The sequence below is a fragment of the Gorilla gorilla genome, chromosome 5, assembly GCF_029281585.2.
Source record: "Gorilla gorilla gorilla isolate KB3781 chromosome 5, NHGRI_mGorGor1-v2.1_pri, whole genome shotgun sequence".
In the NCBI taxonomy this organism is placed as follows: Eukaryota; Metazoa; Chordata; class Mammalia; order Primates; family Hominidae; genus Gorilla; species Gorilla gorilla.
Window position 1 is genome coordinate 175407696 of NC_073229.2, and position 16491 is coordinate 175424186.

General features: G+C 45.3%; 1 protein-coding gene across 3 annotated transcripts in view; it reads left to right on the forward strand.

Moving 5' to 3' along the window:
• Positions 1 to 1159: 1159 nt before the first annotated feature.
• Positions 1160 to 16491, forward strand: part of AKAP12 (A-kinase anchoring protein 12) — a 116460-nt gene continuing 101128 nt past the window's right edge. Inside the window, exons 1-2 of one of the 3 annotated variants that reach the window (XM_055390858.1) lie at positions 1160 to 1289; positions 1649 to 1955. In XM_055390858.1, the coding sequence (XP_055246833.1) occupies positions 1794 to 1955 (162 nt within the window). In that variant the 5' untranslated portion in view covers positions 1160 to 1289; positions 1649 to 1793. Of the gene's footprint in view, positions 1290 to 1540; positions 1956 to 16491 lie in introns of those variants that run through there. The other 2 variants (XM_019029572.3, XM_063707955.1) reach the window with 2 other exon arrangements.

Below are 16491 nucleotides of genomic sequence, written 5' to 3' on the forward strand. Positions count from 1 at the left end.
GTTCACACCTATAATCCCAGCACTTTGAGAGGCCAAGGCAGGAGGATCGCTTGAGCTCAGGAGTTGCCCACTAGCCTGGGCAACACAGCGAGACCTTGTCTCAAAAAAAGAAAAAGAAAAAAAATTAATTCAGAAAACAAATTTGATGGTGAGTAACTAACCTATGGTTCCCAGGGTACCATTCGATTCATGCAATTCATTAGGCATGAAACATCCTAGTGCTGAACTACTGCTTACACCCTTTCTACAAAATTGTACTAAATCTGAGTATGAGATATTTATCTGGAATTTGGTGTGAATATTCCGAAAGTTTCTTCCTTCTTTCTTTCTTTCTTTTTTTTTTTTTTTTTTTTTTTTGACAGAATCTTGCTCTGTCGACTAGGCTGGAGTGCAGAGGCACAATTATAGCTCACTGCAGCCTCGAATTCCTGGGCTGAAGTCATCCTTCCACCCCAGCGTCCCCAGCCTCCTGAGTAGCTAGGGCTACAGGTGCACCACTGCACCTGGCTAATTTTTTTTATTTTTTGTAGAGACAAGGTCTCGCTATGTTAACCAGGCTGGTTTCTTCATTCTTAATGGAGATTCAAAGTATTTGTGAAAACTGGGGCACTCGGTTGCTAGTTACAACTGGAATAAATTTTGTCTTTCAGCCCCAAAGCCTTACTGCTTTGCGCCAAGCAATCCAGCTACAAATTTAATTTAGTTCAAATACTTATTGATTGGCTGCCATGTTCATGTAATACATATTATATTCAAGGGTCGGAAATGAAAGGATGCAAGCCACTTGTGCTGGTATTATTTAAAGTCTTCATCTTTTGAGAAAGGCTGATGGCAAAGGAACAGATCTATGCTGTCATGTGTCGGCATCGCGCGGAGCAGAGGTGGCCTGGATGGGTAACCTCCAGCAAAGGCCCTCAAAGAAGGACGGGCACATTTCCGGTAACAGCCTCATTTCCCCCCGTTCCCCGGGGGAAGGGGGGCGGCTAGCACTGCTGATGGCATCGCCTGACATCACTTGTTCCGGAGGATAGGAGAGCGTGGGCCTGCGTGGCCCACCTCATCCGTGGCCTGACTGCGTTAACCTCTCGGTTCCCTGCTCTTGCCACGTGAGGTGCCCAAATATGGTCGGACTCAGGAGGAGCCAGGGAGCGCTTGCCTTTCTCCTGCTAATGGGGAGGAGGCTGGAACAAATGTTTGGAGTTAAACACAATCTGCAGGAAAGCAAATGGGGACTCGGACTCGCTCCTGGGCGAGCTGAAAGTCGGCTGCAGCAGAAGCTCCTGCCTTGGGTGATCCATCATTTAATAAACCCCAGAGAATCCAGTGTCCCCGGCAGGCTTTTTGCTCCCCTGCTCTCTTGCCTTCTGAGGGCCTGGGTCGTCCCCGCAGCTCTAGTCCCCCTGATAGAAACGGGAGGCGCCCGAGGGCCGGGTGGGCTGCTGCCTGGACCTGGGCTGGCGCGTCGCAGCGCCTCCCGTCCGGGCAGCCTGGGGGCAGATGCTGCTGCAAGGCGTGTCTGGGGCTGTGCTCATGTGATGAAGCGAGGGAAAAACCAGGGGGAGGGGGGCGGAGGCTAAGAGGTGGCCTTTTTTTTTTTTTTCCTTTTCTTTTAAGGAGTTTGCCGCGAGCGCGTCTCCTTCATTCGCAGGCTGGGCGCGTTCGCAGGAGGCTGGCGGCGAAGGAAGGCGCTCTTGGGACCTCGCGGGCGCGCGTCTTTTGGCTCTTGCCCCTGTCCCTGCGGCTTGGGGAAGGCGTAACCCGGCGGCTAGGCGCGGGAGAAGTGCGGAGGAGCCATGGGCGCCGGGAGCTCCACCGAGCAGCGCAGCCCGGAGCAGCCGCCCGAGGGGAGCTCCACGCCGGCTGAGCCCGAGCCCAGCGGCGGCGGCCCCTCGGCCGAGGCGGCGCCAGACACCACCGCGGACCCTGCCATCGCTGCCTCGGACCCCGCCACCAAGGTACGGGCGTGCCGGGCCACCTGCGCCGGGAGGCGCGGGTCTTTGGGGTGGGGGTGGGGGGTCCCTCCGATTTCCGCCGAGAGAACTTCCCAGCCCATCCAGCCCCATCTGCAAACTCAGGAGTGCGAACCCCTCTTTGGAGGCTTTTCAGGGTCTTTCGCGCCGGGGCGGGGCCAGAGCAGCGGCGAGCGCGGCGGGGGGCTTGCATCTTTGTCGCGGGTCTCCAGGGGAGGCGACTGCGCCATCCGCAATAATAAAACGCGCGCCCTGCCCACGGCGGCTGAGCCTTTCTCCGCACTCTTCCGGTGGGAGCCATGCAGCCCGAGGCGGAGGAGCTGCGCGGAGGGGGATCCGTGGAGAATGGACCCCGCGCCGGGCCTGCGGAGCCCCGAGATGCGGAAAGTCAGCTGTGAGGCCAGGACGCGTGGCGGAGCCCGCCGGGGAGCCCAGCCACCCTCGGGTTCCCCGTCGCGTACCGCCCTGGATGCCAGCGGTGCCTGGAACGAGCGGGTTTGGTACCTAGTCCTCCTGCGGCAGGGGCCTGAGCAGGCACCGCCTTCCCGAGGCAGAGAAAGCCTGGGGTGTAGCTCGCTCGGAGCCAGGGAAAACCTGGGCAGGCGCTGCGTTTCCAGAAGGAATGACAGGTTTCGCAAACCAGCCAGCGCCCTCGCGTTCGCTCAGCGCTTTGCCTGCAGACTCAGTTGGCCAAACACACGCTAGAGTGGCTAGAAGTTCTCGAAAGATGGGGTCAGAGTGTAACGAGCATTCCGGGTACTCTTCCCTGGACGCAGTGCTGAAACGACTGCATTTTATCGGCTTCAGTCTTCAAGGCTGGAATATTTCTTGTGGGCCAGGACAGCCGCCAAGACTGTGGCTTGTTCTGGTCGTGGTATTTTAGATCTATTTTCCAGCGCATGTGTTCATTAGCAAGGCTTCACTCTACTGATTTTGTGATACCCTTGTATCACAAAGGTACCCTTGTGATACCTTGTAGAAAGATGTAGATAATTATGTTTAATAGTTAAATTTGCGGTATGTCAAATTTGAGGATAGAGTACGTGAGTTATCGCAGGAGGTGTAGATGTTTACAATATGCTAAAAAAAAAAAAAAAAAAAAAGGAACCTACAACCGTGACCTAATTGCCTTGACCTCCTTAGCTGCCCTAGTCTCTTTTGGGCTGAGAGACTGCTGTTAATAATATAGTTTTTACCGCCAGTCTTTGATTCATAACTACTTGTAAAATCCATGGTCCCTAGATATTAAGTACTAACTGTGTCTCTGTGCTATGTAGGTTTTTCTAAGAGATGCTTAAGCTTCTGGCCTGAGGAATGTACTATCCTTTTGAGATCCAAGTCGCATTTTAATACTTACTGTATGCACATAATGTTTTGATGCCTGCTACTGTCAAAGTGGCTCTGTAACCAGTGTTCAGAGTCTAGCGATGAAAATAATTTTAAGGTATAATTGCTAAAAACTTGCAGTTGGGTGGCATTCCCCCCACCGCCCCGGCTTTTATACTCCTTCAGATCTTACTAACTGTTCACCCTGAAATATGGGATTTAATCCCTTCCCAGTAAACTTGAATTTGTTTATTTAAAAATATTCCTTCCATTCTCTTTTTCCGTCTTCCATAACCTTATCCTTTTCCTCTTTCCAAGTTGCCAACCGTCTTGAAGCAGCCAAACAACCTCCTTTTAAAAAATCACTTAAATGACATCCAGAATATCATTGAACTTGTTGGCATAATGCCCAGTTATCAATTTGGAGACAAATCAGTACACTTACATGTATCCTTGGAATGTATTTAGTTTTCATTTCAACTAGCCAAATTTATCACTCAGGCTTTGAACACAAATGTCTTTTCAAAAGGACTCCCCAATTAAGAATGACTCAGCCCCATGGCCCTTGCCTCCCCTCTTCTTGTTAAGCTCCAATTCCTGACCTCCAAGTAATCCCATCTCCCACTCTAGGCTCCGTGGCACCATGGACCCGTCCCAGCAGTTTTCACATGTGTGGGTTTAGTGTTCTGGCTGTTGTGAATACTTCGCAGGGGCAGGGAACACGCCTGGTTGTGCCGACCAACGGTGTTCCTTCATGCGTGCCACGCTGCCTGGCACAGAGGCAGCTCTCAGGAATACTTGTGGAAAGAGGAAGGGGTGATATTGGCTCCTTGGTTTTGATTGGAAAATATCAAGTTGGAGAATACCTTGACCTATCTGATTTTACTACAATTTAACCCTTGATCATTTCATTATCACGTGAGACTGATTATGATAGTGACTAAGGCAAGTCAGTCTGTTCGGTTACTAATAGATCAAGTGAATAGTTTGACCAAAAACTTCAGATTTGGGGGCTTTGGATTCTGTTTCTCCAGATACAGAGTGACTTGTTAGCATTGCAATTTCAAATTGCGTTTTATCTTAAACAGACAAATATATGAAGTGCATATGGCTCAAATGAGACCATTTCATACCCTGAGTTACTTAGGATTACATCTTGAACTTCCTTGATGTGTCTGTGGATAGTTGGGGAGGTTTAGGCTAATACATCATTTTTCCCTCCTTGGATAGAATGTGGTCATTAATTAAAGGTTGTAGGCAGATCTTTTTCTATCTAATAGCTGACATTTATATCACATGCATGCTATCTATTTAGCAATTGGATTTACTTTCCTTTTTTTCTGCTAATTTTAGTTACCAGTTATTCACTAAGTGCCCTTATCTGAACAGACATTACACTGGTTGAACTATCACTTGTATTAGGTCAAATGGAGAGTTAAACAAGCTTTTGATTACTCAGGCTTAACGTTTAGATGCACTAAAGCAGAAGTCTTGGTTTTATCTATGGTTCATTTCTGTAAAATGGAAGGAGTCTTTATCTTCTATTCAATCTTTTGTAATCTTTATTTTTTCCGTTAGATCCAGAGATAGACTGGAAATCTTTTACAGTCTTTATATGTAAGATCCAGGTGGGGGCAGGGGGAATGGCTTGGTCTGTTATCTGCCAGGGTTTAATTTTGAGACATGGCCGTTTCACAACTGCAGGGTGCGGGAAGATTAGATGACCTGAATGCTGGTGGTAAGTAAAGCCTCACACTTCACATTATTCCTTAATTGTCTGTTTTTAAAAATTTGTCTTAAAAAAATATTAAGGTGGCAACATATTCAGGTGGCAACAGAGGGTGGGGTGACCAGTGACAAACTGACTTCCATGTCTGGCTAATCTTGATTTCTGGAGCCAGGCTCCAGACTAAGTCTGGACAATCAATTAATTAGCCTTTCTATATTTATTGCCTGATGAATGATTTCAATGCTGGACATTGAACAATGGTCTGTTGCAACAGGGTGAGGCCATTGTCTCTGGCAGGTGGGGAGTTGGGGGCTCTTGTTAGCTCCATTTGATTACAAGAGCCTTGAATCACTAAAACATAAAGATGTACTCAAATAGAAGAATCCATTGTCTGACTGGTAAATTTAAGGATGTGTTTGACCCTCGTGCATTAAAACAGACAATTGGCCGGGTGCGGTGGCTCACGCCTGTAATCCCAGCACTTTGGGAGGCTGAGGCAGGCGGATCACAAAGTCAGGAGATCGAGACCATCCTGGCTAACACGGTGAAACCCCATCTCTACTAAAAATACAAAAAATTAGCCAGGCGTGGTGGCGGGCGCCTGTAGTCCCAGCCACTCGGGAGGCTGAGACAGGAGAATGGCGTGAACTTGGGAAGTGGAGTTTGCAATGAGCCGAGTTGGCGCCACTGCACTCCAGTCTGGGCAACAGAGCGAGACTCTGTCTCAAAGAAAAAAACAAACAAACAAAAAAAACCAGACAATTGAGGCAGCCAGCTGCATTTCATAATTCCTCCCATAAGCTTCCTCCTATTTGCCACTTGTTTAGCAATGGAAATGGAGAATGAAGATGGCCTCAAAGTGACTACATCACCAGTGTTAGAAAAATGGGCCAGAATTTAAGGCAAGAATTACATGTTTCTTAATAGAGGGATGTTTCTCTGTGTGGCTACTTGTATTCCTGTGGATTTTTACCAGATTATAAGAGCTGCTAATTTCTGATCAGAACAGAGACCGAAAATTGGAGATATGGATGTGGGGATGATTCTTTTGGGTACCGATAGACTGCAGAAATCGCAGGGCTTCCTTTAAATCCATTACAGCTTATAGGCTAGTGGATGAATAAGATAAGTGGAGATTTTCACTTGAAATATTTCCTTCTATGAAGAAAAGGCCTTGCAATGTGCTTCCTCTTTGGGTTGACTAATTTCTATGCCTTTACAGCTTTAAGCTGACATTATAAGATTATTCTAGTTTGGATCTTGTAAGATAATTAACAAAATGGAAATAAAATGGTTTGTTTTTAAAAATACTAATAAATTATTTATTTTCCTTTGTCTTAGTTAGTTTTAATACATATTCAGTGCTTAAAGAACACCAGTGCAGGAAAACTCAAACTAAATGGCATCATCCCCCATCTCTATAATTCTATATGCAGTAGCCATTCGTGAAGTTAGAAATTAGAATTTATAGCACTAAGCATTCTAAGAAAAATTAAGCCAGTACGTTTATCTCTTGAAAAAAAAAAAAGCAACTAAATTTCCTTGAACCGAATTCTTTTTTTTGGCTCACTGCAACCTTTGCCTCCCAGGTTCGAGCGATTCTCCTGCCTCAGCCTTCCAAGTGGCTGAGATTACAGGCACCCACCACCACGCCCAGCTAAGTTTCTGTATTTTTAGTAGAGATGGGGTTTCACCATGTTGGTCAGGCTGGTCTCAAACTCCTGACCTCGTGATCCGCCCGGCTAAGGCAGGAGAATGGCGTGAACCCGGGAGGTGGAGCTTGCAGGGAGCCGAGATGGCACCACTGCAGTCCAGCCTGGGCGGCAGAGAGAGACTCTGTCTCAAAAAAAAAAAAGATCAAAAGCATCTGTTTACCCTTATTAATGATTTTTATTTAAAGTCATTGCATAGCAAGATTCATTTAATGTTTATTTTTAAAAAAATATTAATGATAACTTAAATTTATAAGTAGGGTAAATTACTCACAAATTTAAGTAAAATTTGAAGCCAATATGATGGCTTCTTACATATTCTTTCGAAAACTTCATGCACATGAAAGTAGATAAAAATGGCACAGTCTTTTCCATTTAAGAAAAAGATCATATCACATGTAGATTTAGGTTTTGGATGTCTTTTCATATCAGGACATAAATAACTGCCCCCATTCTTATTAATTTGGGTGCATAAATTTCCCTTTTGTGGTAATGATTTTTATTTAAAGTCATTGCATAGCAAGATTCATTTAATGTTTATTTTTAAAAAAAATTAATGATAACTTAAATTTATAAGTAGGGTAAATTACTCACAAATTTAAGTAAAATTTGAAGCCAATATGATGGCTTCTTACATATTCTTTCGAAAACTTCATGCACATGAAAGTAGATAAAAATGGCACAGTCTTTTCCATTTAAGAAAAAGATCATATCACATGTAGATTTAGGTTTTGGATGTCTTTTCATATCAGGACATAAATAACTGCCCCCATTCTTATTAATTTGGGTGCATAAATTTCCCTTTTGTGGGTTGAAGCCCTGTAATGATTTAACCAGTTCCTTGGGTTTATATTTAGATTGTCCTTGTCCATAAGTGTAATTGCTGAATTGCAAGCTTTATATGCATTTAAAAATTTAACCTGGCAAGGTGCGGTGGCTCACGCCTGTAATCCCAGCACTTTGGGAGGCCGAGGCAGGTGAATCACAAGGTCAGGAGTTCGAGACCAGCCTGGCCAACATGGTGAAACCTCGTCTCTACTAAAAACACAAAAAATTAGCTGGGTGTGGCGGCAGGTGCCTGTAATCCCAGCTACTTGGGAGGCTGAGGCAGGAGAATCTCTTGAACCTGGGAGGGGGAGGTTGCAGTGAGCTGAGATCTCACCACTGCATTCCAGCCCGGGTGACAGTGCAAGACTCCGTCTCAAAAACAAAAACAAAAACAAAAAATTTAACCCTTCCTAAATTGACTTTCCAAAGAGGTTCTACCACTTTGCAGTTCCACCGTGGAGATCAGCACTCGTTTTCCCATGCTTTGCCTTCATGGGTATCAGATTTTCCAATACTTGCCAATGTGCTAGGTGAAGAATGGTACCTCAGTTTCCTTGGTGCATTTTTAACTGTGAAGTTGAATGCCTCATCATGTTTCTCTGCCATGTGCTTGCCATCTGATCATGCACTGGTCTGGCTGTCAGAGCATGAAAGGCTATGGTTTGTTTCACTGTTAATTAATTTTAATTTTCATTTTCATTTAACTTTAATTTTATTTATTTATTGTTTTTGAGATAGGCTCTCATTCTGTTGCCCAGTGTGGAATGCAGTGGTGCAGTCTTGGTTTACTGCAGCCTCGACCTCCTGGGCTCAAATGACCCTCCTACTTCAGCCTCCTGAGTAGCTGGGACTACAGGCACACACCACCAGGTAGCTGGGACTACAAGTGCACACCACCATGCCTGGCTAATTTTGTTTATTTTTGGTAGAGACAAGGTCTCACTGTGTTGCTCAGGCTGGTCTGGACCTCCTGGACTCAAGCAATCCTCCTACCTCTGCCTCCCAAAGTGCTGAGATTACAGGTGTGAGCCCCCATGCCCAGCCCAATTAATTTTTAAAGATTTTTTTTTTCTAGCCAGGTGTGGGGGCTCACACCTGTAATCTCAGCACTTTGAGAGGCCAAGAAGGGAGGATCACTTGAGACTAAGAGTTCAAGAGTGGCCTGGGCAACATAGCAAGACCGCATCTCTACAAAAAATAAAAAATTTAGCTGGGTGCGGTGACGTGTACCTGTAGCCCTAGCTACTTGGAAGGCTGAGGTGAGAGGGTTGCTTCCACCCAGGAGTATGAGGCTGCAGTGAGCTATGATATGCTACTGCACTACAGCCTGGGTGGCAGAGCAAGACCCTATCTCTATTTAAAAAAACAAAACAAAACAAAAAAACAAAAAAACTTTTTCCCCAGAAATTACTCAAATTGGAAAAAAGCAAGTTCAAGAATAAAAACGCAGCTGAGGTAGAGCAGTCTTACTCTCCTTTGCTCCTTTTCCTTTCCAAATTAATGAACCATCTTTAAATTTATTTGCTTAGAGGATGACCTACTTCTTTAAGAGCTATCACTTTTAAAATTTCTTCTCTTGGAACAATCTAAAATCATTTAGTTGCCAGAAATTACTTTATGGTCATGATCCGTGAAATGTTGAGATCAGGGATTGGAAGCAGCAGAAATCCACCTCTTGGGAAAACAATAGGGTGAAGGCTTACCCGGGATCCTCTCCCGTTCTCACGGCAAACAGCCTGGCTCTGTTAACTGGATGGTATACACGGATTTTCTGAGAAAAATGTAGGTGTTCAAAGCACAGGAAACCATCTGGGACACCGGGACACCATTAGGCACCTCTTAATACAAGTATTCATTTCAGGTTCAAAGCTTTTTGTCTTCCTTATGATTTCTCTGTGATGTTTTTTAAATGGGGGAAACCCTGTAGTTTCTGTCTGCCTAATCTTAATCCCAGTTGTAGTAACATGTCAGTTTCATGTTTGATTTCAAAACGAAATAAACCAAAATTTAAGGAGAGATTACTGCAGTTTATTGGCTGACCATCTATTTGTTATATGCAAACACTGCAAACTGGGAGTATTGAAGGATTAAATTTTTCCTAGTTCCCAAACCTGGTGGTGCTACTGGATCACCTAGGGAGCTTTTCAAAGACACCCCTACACCTCATCCTGGATTTATTGAATTAGAATCCCAGGCAATCTCAGGGTCTGGGATTCTGTGATTTTTTTTTTTTGAGAGACAGGGTCTCACTGTGTTTCCCAGGCTAGTCTTGAACTCCCGGACTCAGGCCATCCTTTGGCCTCAGCCTCCTGAGTAACTGAGACTACCAGCTCCTGCCACTGTGCTGGGATTCTGTAGTCTTAAAATGCTCATCAGATATTCTAATGTGTGGGGTGTGGGCTCCATTACCTTAAGGCGGGGGAAGGAGTAGGCGTAAGAGCTGAATAAGGGCCAGGGAGAGGTTCAGGTCTAGGTGACACTGGGTGATAGCATGTGCAGATTTCACTGAGATTGGAACTTGTGTGGGTGAGAGGGAAGGTTTCACATGATGAAAGAGTAGCGTTTTCCTTCACACATCTGGAGGATAAAATAAAGAAAAATATTTCTTCCGCATAATTTCATTCCTTTGTTTGACTATATTAAAAAGTGGGTTGCTGGCCAGGCATGGTGGCTCACGCCTGTAATCCCAGCACTTCGGGAGGCCGAGGCGGGCGGATCACGAGGTCAGCAGTTCAAGACCAGCCTGGCCAACATGGTGAAACCCCATCTCTATTAAAAATACAAAAATTAGCCGGGTGTGGTCGTGTGTACCTGTAATCCCAGCTACTCGGGAGGCTGAGGCAGGAGAATCGCTTGAACCTAGGAGGTGGAGGTTGCAGTGAGCCGAGACCGTGTCAGTGCACTCTAGCCTGGGCAACAGAGCAAGACTCTGTCTCAAAAAAAAAAGTGGGTTGCTAACGGAGGCTTTTCTAAATAGATTGTGCCATTCAAGGTAAGTAGGTGTTCAGTGAAATGCCCCTATCCCTACTGAGCCAGAAGCTGTGACTTTTCGGTGTTCCCCTTCCATCTCATTGCCTCCTAAGCCCTTGGGAGGCTGAGGTGGGAAGATCACTGGAGCCCGGGAAGTTGAAGCTGCAGAGACCCTGTCTCAAAAAAATAAATAAATAGGCTGGGTGTGGTGGCTCACGCGTGTAATCCCAGCATTTGGGAGGCCGAGGCGGGTGGATCATTTGAGGTCAGGAGTTTGAGACCAGTCTGACCAACATGGTGAAACTCCGCTTTACTAAAAATACAAAAAAGTTAGCCGGGTGTGGTGGCGCATGCCTGTAGTCCCAGCTACTCTAGAGGCTGAGGCAGGAGAATCGCTTGAACCCGGGAGGCGGAGCTTGCAGTGAAGCCGATATTGCACCACTGCACTCCAGCCTGGGTGACAGAGTGAGACTCCATCTTTAAATAAATAAATAAATAAATAAATAAATAAATAAAATAAGAAAATGGGAATCGTGTGTTCTTTTAAGCTTAGCTTGTTTTCTTGGTATGTAATAGCATTCATTAAAAATGGTCAGATATTTTCTTTTTTTTTTTTTTTTTTTGAGATGGAGTCTCGCTCTGTCGCCCAGGCTGGAGTGCAGTGGCGCGATCTCGGCTCACTGCAAACTCCGCCTCCCAGGTTCACGCCATTCTCCTGCCTCAGCCTCCCGAGTAGCTGGGACTACAGGCGCCCGCCACCACGCCCGGCTAATTTTTTGTATTTTTAGTAGAGATGGGGTTTCACCGTGTTAGCCAGGATGGTCTCGATCTCCTGACCTCGTGATCCACCCGCCTCGGCCTCCCAAAGTGCTGGGATTACAGGCGTGAGCCACTGCGCCCGGCCAAAAATGGTCAGATATTTTCTATCCGCATACTTATGATCTAGATGCTTTGGGAGATAAAGAAATAAAAACATTACCCTTGAACACCTCATAATTGAGATGAGGTAAGGCCTTTCTAGATGAAATATTCAACAGCAAAGATTCCAATAAGTTGGCTAGGTAATAGAAGAATTGCCATTAGTACTACTGTAAAAAAAAAGAATTTTTGGGAAAGTGTTCTAGGCAGATAAGAGGCCATTAGTCAGGAGGCCTTCTGGTACAAGACGTATTGAGTTGGTAGTTCTTAAGGAAACAATGAAAGAGGATAAGTTGCAGCCCATCGATGTTAAGAGCTGCAGAGGCAATAGAGAGCCACTGCCGGCTTTTGACAATGAACAAAACAAAGTTTCAGAAATACCAGGTGAGTGCGTCGTGAACTCCTGGGAGACCCACTTGTATAAGGCAGAGATAACATCCGCACAGTAAAGTGGTGGGAAGTGTGACTAGAAAGGGTGACTTCAGGGAGATTATGTTGGCAAGCATTTTCACACTGTGGTAGTGACATCTCAGATATCAGTGGGGCAGTGAGATTTGGCACAGGGTAGAGGCTTGGCATGGGGGTAAGTCACAAACAATGAGATTTTAAGAGTTGGAAGATGGAGTACCTCTATTTCTCCAATAGTCTGACAAGAACATCTACTCCATGATGTTGGTTTCAGTTATCTACTGGTGTGTAACAAACCATGCCAAAAAATTTATACTAAGGGTACCTTTAGAACAGAGAACATCACTTGATAATAACAACTTGGGACTTTAAAGTAATGCAGAGGTTTGGCCGGGCACAGTGGCGCACGCCTGTAATCCCAATACTTTGGGAGGCCGAGGTGGGCAGATCCCCTGAAGTCAGGAGTTCAAGATTAGCCTGGCCAACATGGTGAAACCCTGTCTTTACTAAAAATACAAAAATTAGCCAGGCATGGTGGCACGCGCCTGTAGTCCCAGCTACTTGGGAAGCTGAGGCACGAGAATCCCTTGAACCCGGGAGGCGGAGGCTACATTGACTTGAGATCGCTCTGCTGCACTTCAGCCCGGGTGACAGCGTGAGTGAGACTCTGTGTCAATAAACAAATAAATAAATAAATAGAAATAAAGCAGAGGTTTGAGGCAGACTCTCTAGATAATGACAGAGGGCTTCCGTGAACTCAAAGCATTTCTCTAATAGTGGCCTGCGTCACAGCAGAGACCACTGGCATTGGAGGCCATCGAGGCTTTTGGAGTATTGGGCAAGGGAGGCACAGCTGAAGGTCAAGTTTCTTTTTTTTTTTCTGAGATGGAGTCTTGCTCTGTCGCTCAGGCTGGAGTGCAGCAGCGCGATTTCAGCTTACTGCACCCCCGCCTCCCGGGTTCAAGATTCTCATGCCTCAGCCTCTCGAGTAGCTGGGACTACAGGTGCAGGCCACCATGCCTGGCTAATTTTTGTATTTTTAGTAAAGACAGAGTTTCAGTATGTTGGCCAGGCTGGTCTCAAAATCCTGACCTCAGGTGATCCACCTGTTTTGGCCTCCCAAAGTGCTGGGATTACAGGCGTGAGCCACCGCGCCTGGCCAGAAAGTCAAGTTTTTTAGGAAAAGAGATGATCAACACTGAAGGCCCCGATAGTGACTATGGAGAAGTGCAGGTGGAACCAAAAGTGAGTCTTAGTAGAAGAGAGGACTAGAGGTGAGCATGATGGCTCATGGTGGACCTGGTATTCCCAGTACTTTGGGAGGCCAAGGTGGGAAGATCACTTGACTACAGGCATTTGAGACCAGCCTGGGCAAGATACCAAGACCCCTGTCTCTGAAAAAAAAAAAAAAAAAAAGATGAGAAAACGAGATAAAAGAGATGCCGCCGGATGAGCAGTTGGCAGATCGTGATGGCATCATGCCACAGTGACTGTTCTATCCCAGCATGGCTGGGTCCACCTAAAAATGAAAGAGCCTGGTCATTGACTGTATTCCTTCCATTTGTAGGCAAAGAAATGAGGTTGCTTGGGGAATGCGTGTCTTTCCCTCCAGAGAAGACATTTTTGCTTTGTAATTTTTCCATCCCCAGTGTCTGCCCTTTGGTTTGTTGTTCAGAAAACAATTTATGATTTATTTTTCTTTGTGTCTGAGCCTATGATTTTTTATTGAATTGAGCCATTACAGGCCCTGGGTTTTACCTGCCACAATGATGAATTTCTATTGTCACTCCCTGATATTGACCACTTTTAGTGAAGACATGCTTCATTGGCTCCTAGTTTTCTTCACTCTGTAAAGTATATTTTGTTGTGATACGTAAGACAAGATTGTTGATGCATTTCACAGTTTTTAACCTCTTTATGTTTTCAGTTCTTGGTGATAATTTTTCACAAAGTTATAGGAAATTACTCAAAGAATATGTCTTTAGAAACTTTCGTTTGAAATTGTTTTTCATTTGGATACATATGTAAAAGTCTTTTGTTCGTTTTAATTTTTTTTTTCTTTTAAAATAAAAAGAGACAGGTCTTGCTGTGTTGCCCAGGCTGGTCTCGAATTCTTGATAGTCCCACCTGGGCCTCCTGAAATTAAAATTACAGGCATGAGCCACTGCATCCGGCCAAAACAGTCTTATTCAACATCAATAATATATTGAATTCTATAGAAACTTCAACCTTAGGTGGCCTATCTACTTTGAACTTACAATTAATATGCACTGCAGTACAAACTGGGAGGGAGAGGGGGAATAGGATTGTAGTCTACTAGAGATTGCTAAGAATTAGCCAATTTTGCTATGATGATTTTTTTCACAAATGACTTTTTTTTTGAGGCAGAGTCCTGCTCTGTTACCCAGGCTGGAGAGTGCAGTGGTGCTCACTGTGACTTCTGCCTCCCTGGTTCAAGCAATTCTCTTGCCTCAGCCTCTTGAGTAGCTGGAATTACAGGTGTGAGCCACCACATCTGGCTAATTTTTTTGTATTTTTAGTAGAGACGGGGTTTTACCATGTTGGCCAGGCTGGTCTCCAACTCCTGACCTCAGGTAATCTGCCTCCCTGGGCCTCCCAAAGTGCTGGGACTACAGGTGTGAACCACTGTGCCTGGCCAGAAATGACATATTTATCCAATACTCAGACATGAGTTCCTGATTCCTATATGGTTAACCTAAATATTTAAATGGAAATTTTTGTTCTTGTTCTGCTCTGTTTTACATGAAATAAGCTATTGAAAAGCAGTGGGACATGTCACCACAAAAGTTTACTAAATTAGTCTTGACCATTACAATCTTTGTATTCCACTGACAAAAGCAGCGGAATAAAATTTAAACAAAAAATAGTTGACCTTAATGTGGGCAAAAACCCAGTTGATTGGTTTTATAGCTGATTTATTTCTCTGTAAAACCTTCAGGAACTAAAGTTTAGTCTGAACTCAGTTTGATGGCAGTTTTAGATTAGTCTTTTTTTTTTGAGACGGAGTTTCACTCTGTTGCCCAGGCTGGAGTGCAGTTGTGTGATCTCGGCTTACTGCAACCTCCACCTCCCAGGTTCAAGAGATTCTCCTGCCTCAGTCTCGCAAGTAGCTGGGATTACAGGCATGCGCCACCACACTCGGCTAATTTTGTATTTTTAGTAGAGACCGGGTTTCGCCAGGTTGGTCAGACTGGTGTCGAACTCTTGATCCACCCACCTCGGCCTTCCAAAGTGTTGGGATCAAAGGTGTGAACCACTGCGCCTGGCCTTAGATCAGTCTTCATTTTGTTGATAATACGGAAAGCTCATTTAGCCTTGATTAAGACAACGATCGGTTATTCGTTTGATATTCGTTAAAGACTCACTGAGGTTTTTGAATTTTTGTCCTAAACTGAGAATCTGGTGACTGAAGAGGGCTTACAATTTTATCTTGAATCGCAACAATGACAGAGATTTCAAGTCACTTCTGGAACTGTGCCTGATAAACAATCTCTGCATGACAGGGAGGAATGCAAAGAATGCTTAAGTATTCAGGGAAGTAGGTCATGTTAAAGTATTACATTTGTCAGAGAAAGTTTCTCAAGCAGTCCCTGTGATCTTCAGAACCCAGCTTGTTCTTCGCCCAGAATGCTTTAGTCGTAGGCAAATTTGGGGGCTGAATTAACTTCCCAGCCTCTAGGAGGGCTGGACTGAAAGTCACAGATTCACCACATGTGCTTGCACCCTTGTCAACAAAAATGAAGTTACAGTTATAGGCAGGTGACTGGAAAAACGGTAGATGGGATTGATAAATTTTTTTTTTTTTTTTTTTTTTGAGACGGAGTTTCACTCTTGTTGCCCAGGCTGGAGTGCAGTGGCACGATCTCGGCTCACGGCAACCTCTGCCTCCCGGGTTCAAGCAATTCTCCTGCCTCAGCCTCCTGAGTAGCTGGGATTACAGGCATGCACCACCACGCCGGCTGATTTTGTATTTTTAGTAGAGACGGGGCTTCTCCATGTTGAGGGTGGTCTCGAACTCCCGACATCAGGTGACCCACCTGCCTCAGCTTCCCAAAGTGCTGAGATTACAGGCGTGAGCCACCACGCCTGGCTGGGATTGATAAATGTTGTTTCTTTATTGTGGGATCCTGGAATAAAAATTGTTTAGAGTCAGGCGTAGTGGCTCATGCCTGTAATCCCAGTGCTTTGGGAAGCCGAGACAGGAGGGTCACTCAAGCCCAGGAGTTAACCACCAGCCTGGCCAACATACTGGGACCCTGCCTCTACAAGAAATTAGCCAAGCATGGTGGCACGTGCCTGTAGTCCCAGCTACTCAGGAGGCTGAGGTGGGAGGATTGCTTGAGCCAGGGAGGTCTGGGCTACAGTGAGTCGTGGTTGAACCACTGCACTCCAGCCTGGATGACAGGTTATCCAAAAACAAAACAAAAAAATTCTTTAAAGAGCAAAAAGCAAGCGATAATGGACAACTGATGTGTAAATAAATTTAGGAAGAAGGGAAAACCAGAGAGAGCCTTTTAACTGAACTTGAACTTGGGGTCTTTCTTTGCTGCCAGTGTTCAGCACTGCAGGGGACCCAGCTGAGCATGTACCCAGCCATTTGTGGACTTAA